Genomic DNA, 16,633 nt, shown 5'->3' with positions numbered 1-16,633 from the left:
GACGGAACACCCATTTTGCACCTTAAATGCTTGCTTTACAACTTTTCTCTTGCGTGGCTCAAGAGAAAATGTGTATTTGATTACTGATGGGTCTAAGTTGTAATGAGCCATCTTTTGAGACATCTTCATGGCTGCCAGACTATTTTTCTTGTCAGCTTTAAAATCTTAAATCAAGGGCAGCTTAGGTTGCTGAGCTACAACTCCCATCAGTCCCAGCCAGGACAGCCAATGGTTAGGGTTGACTGGAGTTGTATGTCAGAAACATCTGGAAGGCTGCAGCTTAGCCATCCCTGTCATGGCCAACATGGGTCCCCAATATTTCAAGTAGCATCTTCTGTACCGCGCTCCTTTCACACTCACCATGGCCACTCAAATCTAATTAGAAAGTCCCGCTCTGGGAACCATCAACAGAGGATGCTAGACTATCTCAGCAAGGAGGTAGTGGCCCCTATTCTTTGAGGGGTGAGAGACTCTGTGTTGGCCAGCAGGCAATGGTAGGATTGCCATATTTCAGAAACCCGAAGGTTTTTGAGCAAATATTAGGGGAAACTGGGCAATACACACATTAGTGAAAATAACATTCAAAAATAGTAGGGAATATTGCTTGCAAAAATGTGTATATTAGAATAAATGAATAGTAAAATCCTAACTAATTTTCATGAGGACCTTTTTTAAAGCAAGCTGGTATAGAAATGTGCTGAACACAAGACTGAGAATGGTGTGAGTTATAGTCCAAAACATCTGGAGGGCACCAGATTGCCAGAATGGTTTATCAGTCAATTCCTCTTCCCAGAGAGCTCTGGGAATTGCAGTTCTGTGAGAGGAATAGAGGTCTCCTAACAACTCACAGTACCCCTAGCACATGCCAGTCCCCAGAGTTCCTTGGGGGAAGACATGACTACTGAAGTTGCATCATGGTACTTTCAATGTATGGTGTGGGTGTCATTTAGCAGCAGTCACACGCAAGCTGCATGGTTTTCATCAGGACCGCAGTGGGGGGTAGTACAAAGGGTTATTCCCCATTTCCAGACACGATGCCATCCCAAGGAAAATGCTGCCCTCACACCTGCTGGTAATTGCTTTGCGAAAAAATTAGATGCAGCTGAAAGTGATGCACAGAAGTCCCAAATGCAAAACAAGCACAGAGAAAGCCAATGAACGTGACGCACAATCTTCCCTTATGATCAGATAAGTGATGCTTTTTAATGTCTCGCAATGTTTGGCTGAGGCAGCTAAGGAAGATAGTAATTCATAAGGGGCTAAGAGCATTGTGTTCCGATAAGGAGGAAAGAAAATAAATAAATAAACATTATTTGTCAATCTCTTATCCACAGGCTTCACAATTTCCTACAGTGCCTCTATCAAATCGCATAATCATAACTCAGTATGCACAGCAAGAATGGCAAAGCTTTTTTATTATTATTCTGATACGTTCTTCGTGCAATTCTGAAAACCATTCATTGAAGTTCTACAGATATCAATGAGCTGAGCTCGGACTGTTCTGGAGTAAGCCACTCAAGGACATAGATGTGCTTAGCATTTTTCCCCTGACATTGTTAAATCTAGGCACAGGGCAAGGGAATGAATTGTCTGCACTGCGTTTGAGCCCTTTTCCGTGCTGTTTCTACACTAAAACATTTCCACAGTGCTGCTCACTGCCTCTCATGGTGTAGAAACATCCATACCTTGCTGCTATAAGTAAAGTTGCATCTCCCTCCTGCAGCTAAGGATGGGGAAGGTTTGATTCATTTTGCACTTAAAGGCAAATCTACATAATTCACACTATTCTAAACAACATGTGATTAGAAACTTAGCCATCCTTTGAAATTTGTGCTTCTCAAACTTTTGCAGTGCAGTTCACCAGCCAAGTAATATCCACAAAAATGCATGTACTTAGGTGAAGTGTGTATAAAAATGCAGATACTATTTAAAAATACACTTTGTTAGGGACATTACTTTGCAAAAAATGTGTGTATTGGGGGAAACTGAATACAAATGTGTATATTAGGAGAAATTCACTGATTACATTTCATGGAGAATAAAAAAAAAGGCTTTGCAAACTACTGTAGAAATGTGGAAAACTATACTAAAGATTGAAAAAAATGAGAAATGGCAAGCAATCAAAACTGTCTAATTTGTTCATCCCTATCGGCAGTTGCATTTTCTTGCTCTCTGTGTTTTTAAATAGGGACTTATAATAATGTATTTCAATGTAACTTGCAGTTTTGCTCTATAAGCCCCTTCCCTGCAACCAAGTGAAGAACTGGCTGCTTCCCAGTCCAGGAATAAAGGTAAAGGTAAAGGGACCCCTGACCATTAGGTCCAGTCTTGACCAACTCTGGGGTTGCGGCGCTCATCTCGCTTTATTGGCCAAGGGAGCCGGCGTACAGCTTCCGGGTCATGTGGCCAGCATGACTAACCCGCTTCTGGCAAACCAGAGCAGCGTACGGAAACGCAGGAGTGGTACCTATTTATCTACTTGCACTTTGAGGTGCTTTCGAACTGCTAGGTTGGCAGGAGCAGGGACTGAGCAACGGGAGCTCACCCTGTTGCAGGGATTCAAACCGCCAACCTTCTGATCAGCAAGTCCAAGGCTCTGTGGTTTAACCCACAGCGCCATCCGCGTCCCATTAGTCCTGGAATAAAGGGGGTTAAAGAGATCTTTGTTTACCTCATCTCCCCCAGAAGAGAGTGACTGGCTGAAGTTAAGAGCTTTCTATTTCTTGCTCAATTCAAAATTTGGCTTAAATCTATCAAGCACTTGCTGACCTAGTGAAAACATGTCATTTGTTACAGTCTTTAAAATCTTCTTAACCAATAGTTTGATTCCTTCATAAAACCCTCCACTAAGTTTTCCAAGTAGTTTAGACCAAAGGCAATGTTTATGGAATCTTAACGGATCACTTCCTAAGCTGTAACTTAAAAAAAAGCAAGCAGTAGCACAACCTATTATCTGTCTGGAAGCTGAATCTGCATCTATAAATGACAAAATTTACTCTCAGATGCAAGAGATTACTCATCCCCTGTCAAAAGCCACACAAATCAAGTCTGAAGAAAATGAATGCTATCAGCAGCTGCGCTCAAAGTTTGTGCCTTGTTTGAAATCCTGAATGCCTACCTAATTGCGCACTTTGCTACACAATGTTGCTCTCGATTACTTAGAATGGAGTTTAAAATGCAAGACGTGCACTGCAAAGCCAATGGAACTGCCAGGCCTTCTGTTCAGAGTATTTGGTGGTTCAGCTAATTACCCCACGTTCACTCCATGAAGAATAGCCCAGAGGAAGGGGGGGGACCCCATAAAACTCTTAGCAGCCTCCTGGCAAGCAGCAATAACATCTCACGAACACCCCACGCCCGCTCTGACTCTTCCCAACAGCATCTGGACGTGCATATTCAAGGGGCTGGATTAGATACCCAGGGTAACCACAGGGAAATGCCTCAGCAAAGCCAATCCAAAAAGCAAGGGGGAGAGATCTGGCAGAATGGTCATCTTAAACAGCTGCACTGTTTTAAACTGATGGATCCAGCTTTTTGTCGGCTTTGGGGCTTGTATCCAAAGCAATGCTAAATCTCTTGCTCTATTAACGCAACAATTAAGCTTTACACAATGAAACTCCTCCCCTCTCCTCCTCTTACAACCCCCCTCCATTTGTTCTGAGGGTCCCTCCCCCTCACGCTCTGCAGCAGATTTGTGGAGGGTGCAGGTTGCACATGGGACATAGAAGGGGGGGGGGAAGCTTCTGTTGCACTATCATAAATCCTTGCAGTAATGGAACGAGGGTGCTGGAGACCACTCTTAGTCCCACCCCTCCGCCTTATTCTTCCTGTCACTCAACTGAGGCAAGCCCTACTTGGGGGTTTCTGCCCTTGGTAAAACACAAACTCTATTTTGCTGCATAAAAAGACACGGTTGATGCTTTTAAAACATCCCACTAGTGCACAAACACACACAGTGGAGTTCCTTTCAGTTCCAGATCCCTTGTCCAGATCTCTAGAACTTAAACCTGAGGAGCAAGTGGAGAATATCTCTCATAGCTCAAGTGCACCATCTCCAGGCAAAAGCATATATGTGGACACAAAATGGCAGCACCCTTTCCTTTCAAATTCCTTTGCCGCCTTGCCAGAGAGTAAAATGTGGCTGAATGTGGGTTTGAATTGCAGCTCTTCTATTAGTACAACCAGCTGAATCTACTGTGAGGGAAAATGGAGAGAGAGAGAGAGAGGGAGGGAGAGAGAGAGAGAGAGGGGGAGAGAGAGAGGGAGAGAGAATATTCTCCTCTCATAAAACCAGGACCCAGAGCCATTCAACAAAGCAGAATGGCAGGAGGTTCTGCAGAGAGAAAAAGAAGCAGGCCACTACACAGTCATTGTTAAACTATGAAATTTGCTATCACAGGCATACATAGGACTGCAGACACACAATTTCCCCCTCTATTTTTATCCAGGCAATATTGCATAGTAAGTGAGAAGTTCCTCGGCCAGGGCAGGAGAGAGGAGACATTGGAAGTTAATTGCTCCTCTCTCCTTCCATGCCAAGTGGGTCCTAACTGCAGAACTATGCCTTGGTGCTGGCCATGCTGCACTGGATCCCATGGGTGGAATCCGCTTGAACAATGGAAATTTGAATGCACAAGTAGGACTTACATTTGCTCTACTCATCCTCTTGACCTGCTCTGTAGCCTGGCAAGCTAAGGAATGCAGCAAACTGAAGTTACCCCAGAAAGAAACAAGCTGAATTAGTGCCCTTTTGCAGCAGAGGGATCAGCCTAATCACTAAGAACACCTGTGCTGCAAGAGGCTGCTCTACTTAAAGGGGCCCAGCCTTCCCTAGTAGTCTCCTACTGTAACAGGGTGGGGAAGGCACAGGTCTTCCAGGGACTGTGGAATCAGTGCAACATCCTCAGGCTGCGGGGTCACCGGTCCCACAGGGTCATTGGGGAGCAGTTTCTTGTTGACTGCCCCTGCAGTGCCTTTCCCTTTCAGGTTTGGAGTCCTTGCTTCCATCACCTGATGAAGGGGACTCCTGGTCCCTGGTTATGTCCCTAGTCACAGCAAAAAAGAGTCTCCCTACTCTCCAGGAAAGATTTTAGTGGCATGTGGGGTGCAGGTCGGGAACTCTGCCACATGAACAGGTGTCTGCTCCCCCTGCATTGGATCTCACCCTGTGATTTGAGGGAAGAACTGAATGCAGTCGAGGATACGTGAGCCTCCGAGTATATGGTATAGGAGAGATGAGTTGGAGAAACTGGAGCCATACCACAAGATGCTGCCCAGACTTGGCTACAGCACTGCTTCCCTTCTACCTAGCAAACCTTTCCCCTCCACAATGAATACAGTTCCCATTAGGTACATCTACTAGATACAGCTTGGGGCATTTCCTCTCAAAAGGGATTGTGCAGATCTGGAGAGGATATGGAAAAGGGAGAACAGGACAATCAGGAGATGGGGGTGGAGCACCCATGCAAATAAATCTTAGGTTAGGGTAGGGTTTCCCAAACTTGGGTCGCCAGCTGTTGTTGGACTACAACCCCCATTATCCCCAACTACTGGTCCTGCTATCTAGGGATGGTGGGATTTGTAGTCCAACAACAGCTAGAGACCCAAGTTTGGGAAGTTCTGGGTTAGGGAACTTTGTATGGGGGGTGGGAAACATGGATTAATAGGAAGAAACAGAAATTTGAAGAATCGTGAATGGTGCAATGATAGTAACAGGCAGAAATATCTTTTTTTCTGATTCCTGATGCTCAAACTCAGACTAACCTACTGTTGGCAGTAGATTGGGGGAGACAGGGAGCAAGAGGGAAATCACCATGCAGCTCACAATTAACCAGGAAAAGAAACCCATTCCTTCTTACAGCAAACTCAGGTTGTAGGTGTCATCAGGATTTTAACCAACATGGGTCCATTGAGAAACAAGTGGTGGTGGGGAATACTAGTACAGTCATACCTCGGGTTGAAGTAGCTTCGGGATGAATATTTTCGGGTTGTGCTCCGTGGTGACCCAGAAGTAATGGAGCGCGTTACTTCCGGGTTTCGCTGCTCGCGCATACGCTCAAAATGACCTCATGCGCATGCGCAGACCCGTCTTACGTTTACTTCAGGATGCAAACTGGGCTCCGGAACGGATCCCGTTCATATCCAGAGGTACCACTGTATACTTGAATGAACTCTTGAGGTTTGTAGAAGTTCAAAAAATCTTTGGAAGAAAACCCCCCACCAAACATATACCCATGCTGGTGTGGACTGAGTGTTCTCGGTACCTAGGGCTGCTTGTGAAGCAAGGCACTCCACAGGATTGAATCTTCTGCTCAACAGCTGATGAGTGAAGGGTTCAATCCTGCTGGGTTCTCCTTCCCTTTGCACTCCCTGTGGTGGAACATGCTATAACTGCTTGCTTCTCCATCCCACCTGCTGCCTGCTCCAGATTGCTCTGGGAAGTCTGACCCAACCCACAGCAACCCAGGGCTGCTCCACTTGGCTTCTGCCAAGCCTGGACCCTCTCAAATTGGCCTGATTCATTTTGGGATTGGGAGCGAATCCAGTGCAGCCATATTGGTGGATTCAGAATGTAGAACGACAGTTGGAAAAGAAAAGGAAAAAAACCAGGAAAAAACACAGAATTGGGCAGAGTGTGGAATGTGCAGCTCAGAGGGAATGGATGGCCAGATCTCTGAACAGCAGCTTTTTTTTTATTTTTTTATTTTTACACTGCGCCCATTCTGATGCATGCCACATCTATTAAGGTGTGCCAGCAAAATGGAGCTTCCATGTTCAGAAGCAGTTAGCATCCATCTATCTCAATAGACAATGCACCTCTGTGGGTGAAGTCAAACCGCTGCGCTAACAGCACTGAAGTGACCTCCTTGGAGAGCAAGCCTGGGCAGTGTGCATGAAGGTCCTAGGCTGCTCAGATAACAAGACCCCTCCTCTTGGCCTCGCTGATGTGGTCCAAAGGAAAGGAAAGCAATACATCTGGCAGCAGCTTGGCTGCAGGAGTTGCCCAAAGGAGGCATACAAGGTGCCATCCAACTGTCTTAGGAACTCCACTCTTTATTTGCTTAGGGTTTACTCCATAACCTCTTCTTCTCCCGGAGATGTCCCCCATAAGGCAGCAGAGGTTTAAGACCAGAGTTTACCTGCTCCTAGATAAGTTACCTTCCCAGGCTGACGAGCCACATCCGCCCCTCGCTTCTCTCTATGACATGTGCCTTCGTGACCCACTATTAGTCTTGTCCGCTCAGTCTGCCAGAGCCTGTCTTCACGTGCAGGGAAATTCCCTAAATCACCGAGAGTTTGAGACCCATCTGCTACCCTTACCTGGTTTAGACAGGCTGTTGAAGCAGTTTCCTGGGGTGTGGCTGCTGTGGCACACTGACAGCATCCAGGAGCCACAGGTGAGAGCTGAGTGCACACTGGGGACCAAAGGTGGACCAACTACCTCAGAAGGAACACGTGTCCCCCACCAGAGGTACCACCCCTAACACCCCACACACCCCTCAGAAGCAGTATTCAGAAGCAGAATATCTCTGATTAACAGATATTGGGGACAAACGAAAAGGGAGCTGCTATACCCATGGGCTTGTATCCAATGCAGCACTAAGTAACTTGTTCAATTACAAAATGATTTATGCCTGCACAACCAGACTTTTGCCCCTCTCCACACCGCAGCATGCCCCCTAAATCTGTTCTGGATTTCCCCCAAGCCTTCTGGAGCAGATATGAGGAGGGTGCAGGCTGTGGGTGGAGAAGAAAGGGGGAAATTCAATTGCACAAGGGCAAATTATCATGCTAATGGAACAAGTGCATTGGATACTGCCCATTCTGTCCCATTCTTCAAAAGTTTTCGCTGTTGGGAACAAAAAGCTTCGCTTGATTGCTCTCTGGTGCAAGTAATCCAGCTAAGCATTTCTTATATACTCAAGGAATGGCATGGCTTACAAATCCATCATTTCAGCAGTACATTGCAGGGTGATAAGCTGGGGAAAAAAATCTACATTAGCCTTTGCTTGAAAAACAACACACATAACACTGGATTGTCAGATGTGCCCACCAGCATAGACACAAATTTAGAGACAACTCTATATTATCAACACATAGCAATGAATGATTTCTCTTAGGATAGGACAGTCATTTAGCAAGGAATTACCTTCCTCATGGATGTGCCTCCTTGTCGCTCAGTGGCAGAACTCACATACCTGCAGAGAGATTGAGGGGAAAGGAAGAGTCTATAACTTCAGACAAATACAATCTGAATGAATAATAAATATGGTTTATTTGCTCAGTGACTGCCTGATTTACTTGCCTGCCTGAGCATGGGGCTTATTCACCTAGCACGTCTCTCTTACACACAGACGTTGATCCGAAGACGGATCAATGAATAAGTAGGTAGTTCTTAGACCCGCTCAGTAAGAGCCACACAAACAACGGCTCCCCCAAATCAAAGAAGAACAGGGTCATTCAAAGTCTTCTGAGCTATTTAATACAACGTGCGTTGATTTGGTTTGTAAAGAAGATTGCGAAATCAGGGAAAAGTCTGCTCAAAATACTAGCTTTAAGAAAAGCTTGGCGGAGAGGGAGATCAGCCTAAGAAAATGTAACTGGTTCATGGGAAAGCATCTGCTTTAGCAATCCTCAAAGCTGATTAGCTGATCTCTATTAATGCTAGCATTAGGGGCTGGGGATTGGGAATGAGAAGGTGGAAAACAAGTGTCTCCAGAAAGAATTGAAGCCAACCTGACATAGTTAGGAACATGGAAAGCTGCATTGGTACTGAATCAGACCCGCTGGTCTATCTAACTCAGCACTCTCTACTCTGACAGGTTTCCTGCCTGGAGATGCTACAGCTTGAACCTTGGAACCTCTAGGTGTAAATAATATGCTCTACCAGTGAACTATGGCTCTTCTGTAGGAATTAGAAATGTCATAGTTCAGTGATACAGCATCGGCTTTGCATGCAAAGTTTCAGACCCGGGCATTTTCACAGAGGGATATGAATGTCCTCCACCTGAAACCTTGGATGACCTCTGCAAGCCATCACAGATCAGGTGTGGGGAACCTTTGGCCCTCTTGATGTTGCTGAACTACAACTCTCATCAGTCCCATCAAGCACAGCCAATTGCCAGGGTTGATGAGAATTGCAGTTCAGTAACATCTGGAGAGCCAAAGGTTTCCCATACCTGCCATACAGAGCTAGATGAACCAAAGGTCTGACTCAGCAGAAGGCAGCTTTCCATTGAGTAAGTTTCTTCAACTCCCTCTTGTATTGCACTATGAGTTTGCTTCCTCTTAAGCCTCTGTCCCACTCCTGAATTCCAGTTTCACTAGTATTCCTGAAGTTAATTCCACAATCAGAGTGTGGTTAGTTTGTTGTGGCTTTCAGTTCTTTTGCATGTATATGTTAGTAAAACCCTACAATAAAGCAATCCTAATGCAAGCCTATATATAATTGCTTCACAATTCTTTTTGGTGTGGTGTTTTACTTCATGTGCAGCATGTACTCCTACCAAACTAATTTTGACAGAACTGTACATATATATGATGGCACAGATTGCTTTTTTGCAGGGTTTTACCGTGATGCACACATGAGGAACACATAGAGTGTGGGAAATTGTTCTATATAGGAGCCAGAAATTAAAAACAAAAACAAGCCAGATTAGTGGAGGATTCCTAAAGCATTGGTTCCATTTTGGAAAGGAGACTAGTCAATTTGGAACTCCAAAATCCACAGGGAGTTTTGGATGTGGAGAATTCTGCAAGCATCCCAACACAGTTCTACTGTGAACCTAAGCAGATTTGACCAGGTAAACCTGCATGGGAGACAGGGAAAGGCAATTCTGACAATTTTGGTTTCCTTCAGTTTTGTGTTTTTCTATGCTTAAATTCAGTTCGCCACATTTCCAGATTAGTTCATATTTTTCTTCAGCATTAGTGTCCATTTTTCCTAATAAGCACATATTTGTATGCATTTCCCCCAATGAACACATTTTTGCAAAGCAATCTTCCCTAATATATGCATGCTTTTCGGTATACTTGTTGGCTGGAGATCTACATTACAAGACTGAGAGACGGCTGTGTTTCGGTCCACATATTGTTTTGTAATGTGTGAATTAGGTAAGTTCACCTTTAAATGTAAACATTTCTATTTTCTTATCCATCCTAGTGGGAGGCCCCATTCAGCCACATTTGCAGACCTTTCTAAACAAGAAGGTATGCAGGGAAATAAGTGAAACAAGCATACAGATAAATCCTCCAACATGGCTTGGCTCTCTCCTTTTCATTCTAGCTCTGGCTATTTATAGCAGAATCCTTCCTAATATGAGCATCTTGTGCCTTTCTGCCCCTCAAGTAATTAAGAGTTCAGTTATAATAAATATCTGCAAATTGATGCTTGTCCACGGGAAAGCTATTACTGAAGTTGCAACACCAATGGTGTTGAAATAGATGGCTTTTCATGCTTCCCAAAATGAAAGTCTCTAACTTGATCCCTCTTAAACATTTCAGATCATTTGTATTCTCGAGGCTAATTCAGTGTAATGCAAAAATGGCAAGCTTGTTTCTAAAGGCTTTATCTGTACTGCAAACATTGGAATGGAACTCTGGACAGAATGCCCTCCGAGACAGAGACAGATTTAGGGCAACACAAGTGGTTCCCCCACACAGGGTGCAGAGGCCAAGGGGGTTCCTTTCTGCCTCCTTCCCAAAGCCTAGTGAGGCTCTGACAGAGTCCTCCAGCCTTCTTCCCAAAACCTAGTTAGTACTTGCCTAGCTTTGGGAAGGAGACAAGGGGTTCTAGGACTATGCCAGAGCCTGGTGCCTGCTTCCCAAAGCCTGGTGTCTCCCTTACCCAGCTTTGGGAAGGTGCCACATGGGCTAGCGGGCAGGGGTCATCATATTTTGGCCTCTTGCAGGGCACCATATTACCAAGGTGCACCACTAATGAAGGGAGAGTATTAGGTGGAAGAAATGCCACATGCCACTATGTAAGGGTGGGGATTAGATTCAGTTCAGTCTAAAGGCAAATCTACATAATTCACACTTTCTAATACAAAGTCCAAACCAAAATACAAGCATCCCTTGAAATTCATACATTTTTGAATTTTGGAATGCAGTTCTCCAGCCATTCAATATATACAAAAATGCACATTGCCTGGGTAAAGTGTGCATTAAAATGCAAATGTTAGTGACATACAAAAATACCGCTGTGGAAAAATAGGGATATTAGGTAAAATTGCTTTGCAAATATGTAAATAATAGGCAGAACAGCATTGTTCACTTTATTACTGAAGTTGCAGAACAGCATTCAAGCATGTACATTAGAAGAAATTTGCACTAAAATGCTGATAAATTTTCACGAGGACTCAAAAGAAAAAAGAATTTGCAAAGTTGTTGAAATGTGGAGAAGTGAACAATCTTCTGGAGTTTTGTTTAAGAAATCCAAGATTACATGCACAAGCTTTGGCCTGAATGATCCTATTTCAAACTGCCCATAAGGTTGCTAAAAGTTTTCGTACAATCCTGCCAGGGTGTTTTCTCTCCCTTGTTTCTGGAACCACTGATCTGACCCATCTGGAATCTGTCAGTTTCAATGCTCAGACTCATTTTTTACAATCAGCACACAGCTGCCCTTCTGACTGGACAAAAGCCTGCTGAGGCAAAGGTTTACTGCATGTCACAAAACTGGAATAACATGAATCTTTTCTTTTTTTTTGTGGGGAGCAGGATTTTTTTTTTCTCTCTCTCTCTGCAAACTTCCAAGTAAAGAAATGGGTAAGCTTGGCTAACAGACTGCTGAAAGGCCTAATCATTTGGAAAATGAGAATGTATCCATGAACAGTTTTGAACACAGTGTTTTTCCCTACTCGGAGAGCACATCCATGCAGGAAGTGTAAGCCTCGAATAAAACAAAGAGATCATACAGGTAGACACAACAAAACGCATGCTTCTGCAAAAAAATATGGTGGAAACATTTTGTTCATTTTGTAATGCGTGTGTAGAAAACACCGGTGATCTTTTTTTGGATTCATAAAACCATCACTCGAATTGTCACATGCATGATGATTTGCATGTGGCATTCATGCACTTTAACCCCCATCTAGGCAGAACAGGTCAGATGGTCCTGAGAGCCTCTAGCAAATAAATATGTGAATATTGAAGATATTAATATTGTGCATATGGAAGCAAATCGGATGAATAAAAATGGACTCTTCTTTGAAATATTTTTTTTCCCAGTTCAGTCATATGCTTCACAAGTTTTACTGCAGAACTTAACTTCAAAACAACTTGAAACAAATAAAGTTACATTCAGATAGATGCATAATTTGTATACTTGTCCAGGTATAAGGCACTTTACAAAACATATTGCATCCGGAGCTAAAAATCAAAGCTCTGTCTCTTATCCATTCCAGCTTCCTGGAGAGAGATTAGTATTTCCATTCCCTTCAGTAGCTTGAGAACGAAGATCCATTCCACCCAAGATGGAAACCCACAGATTAGGATATGCATAGACTTGTAATACAATCCTTTTTGTGTGATTCTGAGCTCATCCCCTTGTGAGTGAGGCACAGAGATACAGCCCCCCTTAATGATTAATGTTAGGCTCTCTCTTCAGCTCTTCTTTAGCTTCAATGGAAATTCCCATGCTGTGCTTCACAGTATACGTATAGACACTTTGGAGTTATTTCCCATTTCAATGTACATTAAAAATTATACTTAACAATTGACATATATGTTCCTCGCCTTCCAAGATCTTGCCTTTCTGAAATTACATGGATTTGTTTTTGAAGCAGGATCACAATGCATAGAAATTGGATACTGGTCCTCTGGGAATGCTTACGTCTCTTGTGGGTGTAAAGAACTGGAGTTTCCAATCCTAGACTCTAGTCCTGGAGCCCAGCAATCTTACTACCTACATGAAGAATGTGGGCCCCTCCAGTCCCCTCTATCTGGCCTTTGGGACTTTCCGCAGAGCACACCTCTCTCTGGGCCTGCTTTGCACCCTACTTGAGTGTTCTTGCCTTGCAAGAAAATGTCACTTGAACTCTGATCATGCTTCCTGCTTATCTGGATGTTATTCTGAGTGTGTGTAGAAACAGGCCTAGTGTAGAAAGGTAAAATCAACATTTGTGCCTTGCCTCTTCTGGCCTCACTTTCTGCTGGCATTGGGCCCTCAGAAGTTAGCCTAGAAAGGAATGTGGCCCTTTGGCTGAAAAGGACCCCCAGCCTACACCATGGCAGCCAGAGGAATGGAGAGCCTGATCTTTGTTGTGTTACAGCACCATCACTGCAGGTGCCTAGGTTTAGTGGTGCTGCATCTTCCAGGAAGGCGAAAGGTTCCCCATCTCTGTGCTAGGTCAAAGAATGGTTGCAGAAGACCAAGACATTGCCATGGTGGTTAGCGGGGAGGCTTTTCAGAGTTCAGAACTGGAGCATCCTGGGATGGGCTCACAGCATCTGACCTGAACTTTAAATCATGTGGTGGAGCCTGGACATTCTTAGGTCCCCCGACATCCACATATTACACTCGAGCAACAGAAGCTGCTTTGAAATCATGGATCAAGTCTGCAAAGCAGGTGGCTTCTGGCCTGTGGTTTGATTAAAGGGACACAACTGCAGTCATGTGCATTCCCAGGCTGCCTGAGATTTCTCTTTCCTTTGCCTGCCTTTTTGGTGTTAACAGCAGTGGGAAGCAAAAGTGCTAGTTTGCTGCTAATTTGGCTACAGCCAGCATTCTTTAAGGGTCAGCAGCCTGAGGGGTTGGTGGAGGGGACCCAGCTGTGACTGAGAAACTTATTTTGCCTCCTTTCTACTTCCTGCAGCTTTTGGACTGGAGGGCTGCTGAGCAGAAATAGCAATGACTCAGTACATTTCTGGTCAAACAGAGAGGATGAATGCATTTTGTTGGGTTTTTTCTCTGAAGGGCTTTTTTTTTAAAGCAGGATAGAGAGCTTGTCATATGATGACAATTAAAAATACTACTACTGAAGCTGCAGTCCTGTTCACTGTTACTTGGGAGTAAGTCTCACTGAACTCAATGACATTTACATCTGAGCAGAGATGGGGAACTCTTACATTTGTTTTGGTTTCTCTTGTTTCAGTTCTCCTCATTTCCACATCAGTTTGTGACTGATGTCCTTTTGAAAGCTCATCAGCATTTTAGTGCAAATTTCTCCTAAAATGCACATTTTCCATAATATACTTTTGCAAGCCATTTTCCCCTAATATAATGCAGTACACATTACTTGGCTGGAGAACTGCATGACAGGATTTAGAGAAGGGCAAATTTCAGGAGATGGCTCTATTTAGGTTTGTGTATTATTTCAGAAAAGTGTGAATTAGGTAGGTTTGCCTTAAAATGTGAGCTGAATGCCTCTCCCATCTCTGCATTCATTGGATTGCTCCGTGGTTAGATGGTTTTATTGTAATCCTATAAACTGGAGCAGACATTATGTTTTCTGCAGTGATACCACTGGGAATGGCCTCCCCATGACAATGACCTATATCTCGGTCATGACATCTACATGTTCCTCCCATGAGGATCAGCACCATTCCCTTTGGCTAGTGGGAAGGGGAACATCAATCCAGCCAGCCAGTTCCTGTTGTCAGGGCCAACTCAATACATTCTTCTGCATGAGGCAGAACAGCAAATAGCAACAACACCTGCCCCCCTCCACCCCACCAGATGCATAGTGTACATGGCTGGCCAAGTTATTTAGCACCTGAGGCAGAAAGCGCCACAAATGCCTCTGCCTGGAAGCAAGGATACAAAAATAAATAAATACATTAAATAGCGAACAAATATGTGACCCCAAACCAGCTGCCTCAGACGTCCATTCACTCTGCTGAATAATAGAGCCAGCCAGGATTTGTGGGTAGGACATTGGGTTCTACATCTGAGCACTAGGACTGCAATCCACTTTCCTCACCTTGATGGGTCCATTTGTGATGACCTCCCTTCTGATGGTGCATCTCACAACATCAATGTGTGCTTTTCAACTATCACTCAAGAAGCATCTCTTTACCCACACCTGTGGCTACAACTTACATCACTGTTCTGTGTTGCCTTTTTCTTAATTTTGTTCTTGCTTTGCTTCATGGTTTTACTGTATGATTTTAATGATCATTTGAGCCTGTTTTGATTGTGATATATGTGATATTGATATATATATATATATATATATATATATATATCCATATCCCTTGGGACCATTTGATGGGATATAAGTACAAATAATAAGTAAATAAATGCACAGAAAAGCTACAGTAATCAAGGGCAGGTTTCAATATCTGGTCAAATGAGGAATGATCTTAACAACAACTCTTGGGAGACATAGGCAAGTTGTGTGCTGGCTGAACGAGTTTCCCATTGCATGCTTATAACGAAATCTTAATAAAGCTCTGATTGCCATGCTAAAAACGAACAGCAAGTGCTTCTTGTTCATTTGAACAGCCACACAGTGGCAATCCACCAAACGCACACACGGGTCCTGTAAATAAATGTATTAAGCTGACAATAAGGACAAGCATTTACGTAATCACAGCGCCAGTATTTCTTCAGTTCACCCAATGTTAATTAGAGTGAAAAGGATTTCTTTTTAATAATAAAAAAGTTGTTTCATTTAAACAACACAGCGGAGCCCCTCAAGATGTGTGCATAATCCAAGACAGAGATTGTTTTGTCTCTCTGCCTCTTCAACAAGGTAATTTACATTTCCTATTAAATAAATAAAACGAGATGAAGAGAAAGTTAGGAACAAATGTACTGGAGTCTTCTGACAACACTCAAGAGCAGGCAGTGCAAGAGTGGGGCACATGGCATGACGCTCACAAGGACTATCCTGGAAGCAGCCTCTGCGTAAGAAGAACCCTCCTGGATCAGGCCAATGGCCCATCTGGTCCAGCATCCTGTTCTTACAGTGGCCAACTTAGATGCTTGTCGGAAACCTGTAGGCTGGACATAAGCACCAACATGCGATTCCCAGTGACTAGTAGTCAGAAGTGGGTATTCTTATCAAAACTGTGCATGGACCCCCTGATCTGGGGCCTGATCTTGCACTTTGGGGTGGCCCTGATCCAGATTCGACACTGTATTGATCCAGAGGAACAGCCCTAATGGTTAAATGTGTGGTTGGCAGAGGGAAGGGAAAGGAGTAGCTGTAGGTGAACAGAGTTGTGTTGCTTACCTGATTTCTGAACGCAACATGCCCTGAGGCTGGATTACTGCAATGTGCTGTATGTGGGGCTGCCCTTGGGCCCACTTCAGAAGCTCCTGCTGGAGCAGAATGAAGAAGCCAGATTGCTGATGGAGGCATCTAGCCAACAACAACAGCAGCACTATTCTGCATTGGTAGCCCATCTACAACCAGGTTCATGACCCTTGTATTAATTTTAAAATCCCTGAACAATTTAGATCCAGGGTACCTAAGAGACTACCTGAACCCGTATATCCCAGCTTGATCACTGATATCATCTGTAAGAATGTAGCTGGAAATTCCCCAAGTTGGTGATAACAAAAAACTGAGCCTGCAGTGCCAATGGCCCAGTTTTATGGAATACTCTGCCAGTAGAGATTTAGTGGGCACTTTCTGTGCCAACTTTTAAATGCCTGCTGATAACTTTTCTATTCTGCCAGGCC

The 16,633-nt window shown here is 44.0% G+C and overlaps 1 protein-coding gene across 3 annotated transcripts in view; it reads right to left on the bottom strand.

The window, feature by feature from the left end:
• LOC307207623 (connector enhancer of kinase suppressor of ras 2-like) overlaps positions 1–16,633 on the bottom strand; it is a 331,548-nt gene that overhangs the window by 55,380 nt on the left and 259,535 nt on the right. For all 3 annotated transcript variants that reach the window (XM_079961622.1, XM_079961621.1, XM_079961620.1), the window contains exon 15: positions 8,150–8,198. In XM_079961622.1, coding sequence (XP_079817748.1) covers positions 8,150–8,198 — 49 coding nt within the window. The remainder of the gene's footprint in view (positions 1–8,149; positions 8,199–16,633) is intronic.

The sequence above is a fragment of the Podarcis cretensis genome (genome assembly GCF_951804945.1).
Source record: "Podarcis cretensis genome assembly, chromosome: Z".
Taxonomy (NCBI): Eukaryota; Metazoa; Chordata; class Lepidosauria; order Squamata; family Lacertidae; genus Podarcis; species Podarcis cretensis.
The sequence above is the reverse complement of the archived record's forward strand: the minus strand, read 5'-3'. Positions and strand labels throughout refer to the sequence as shown.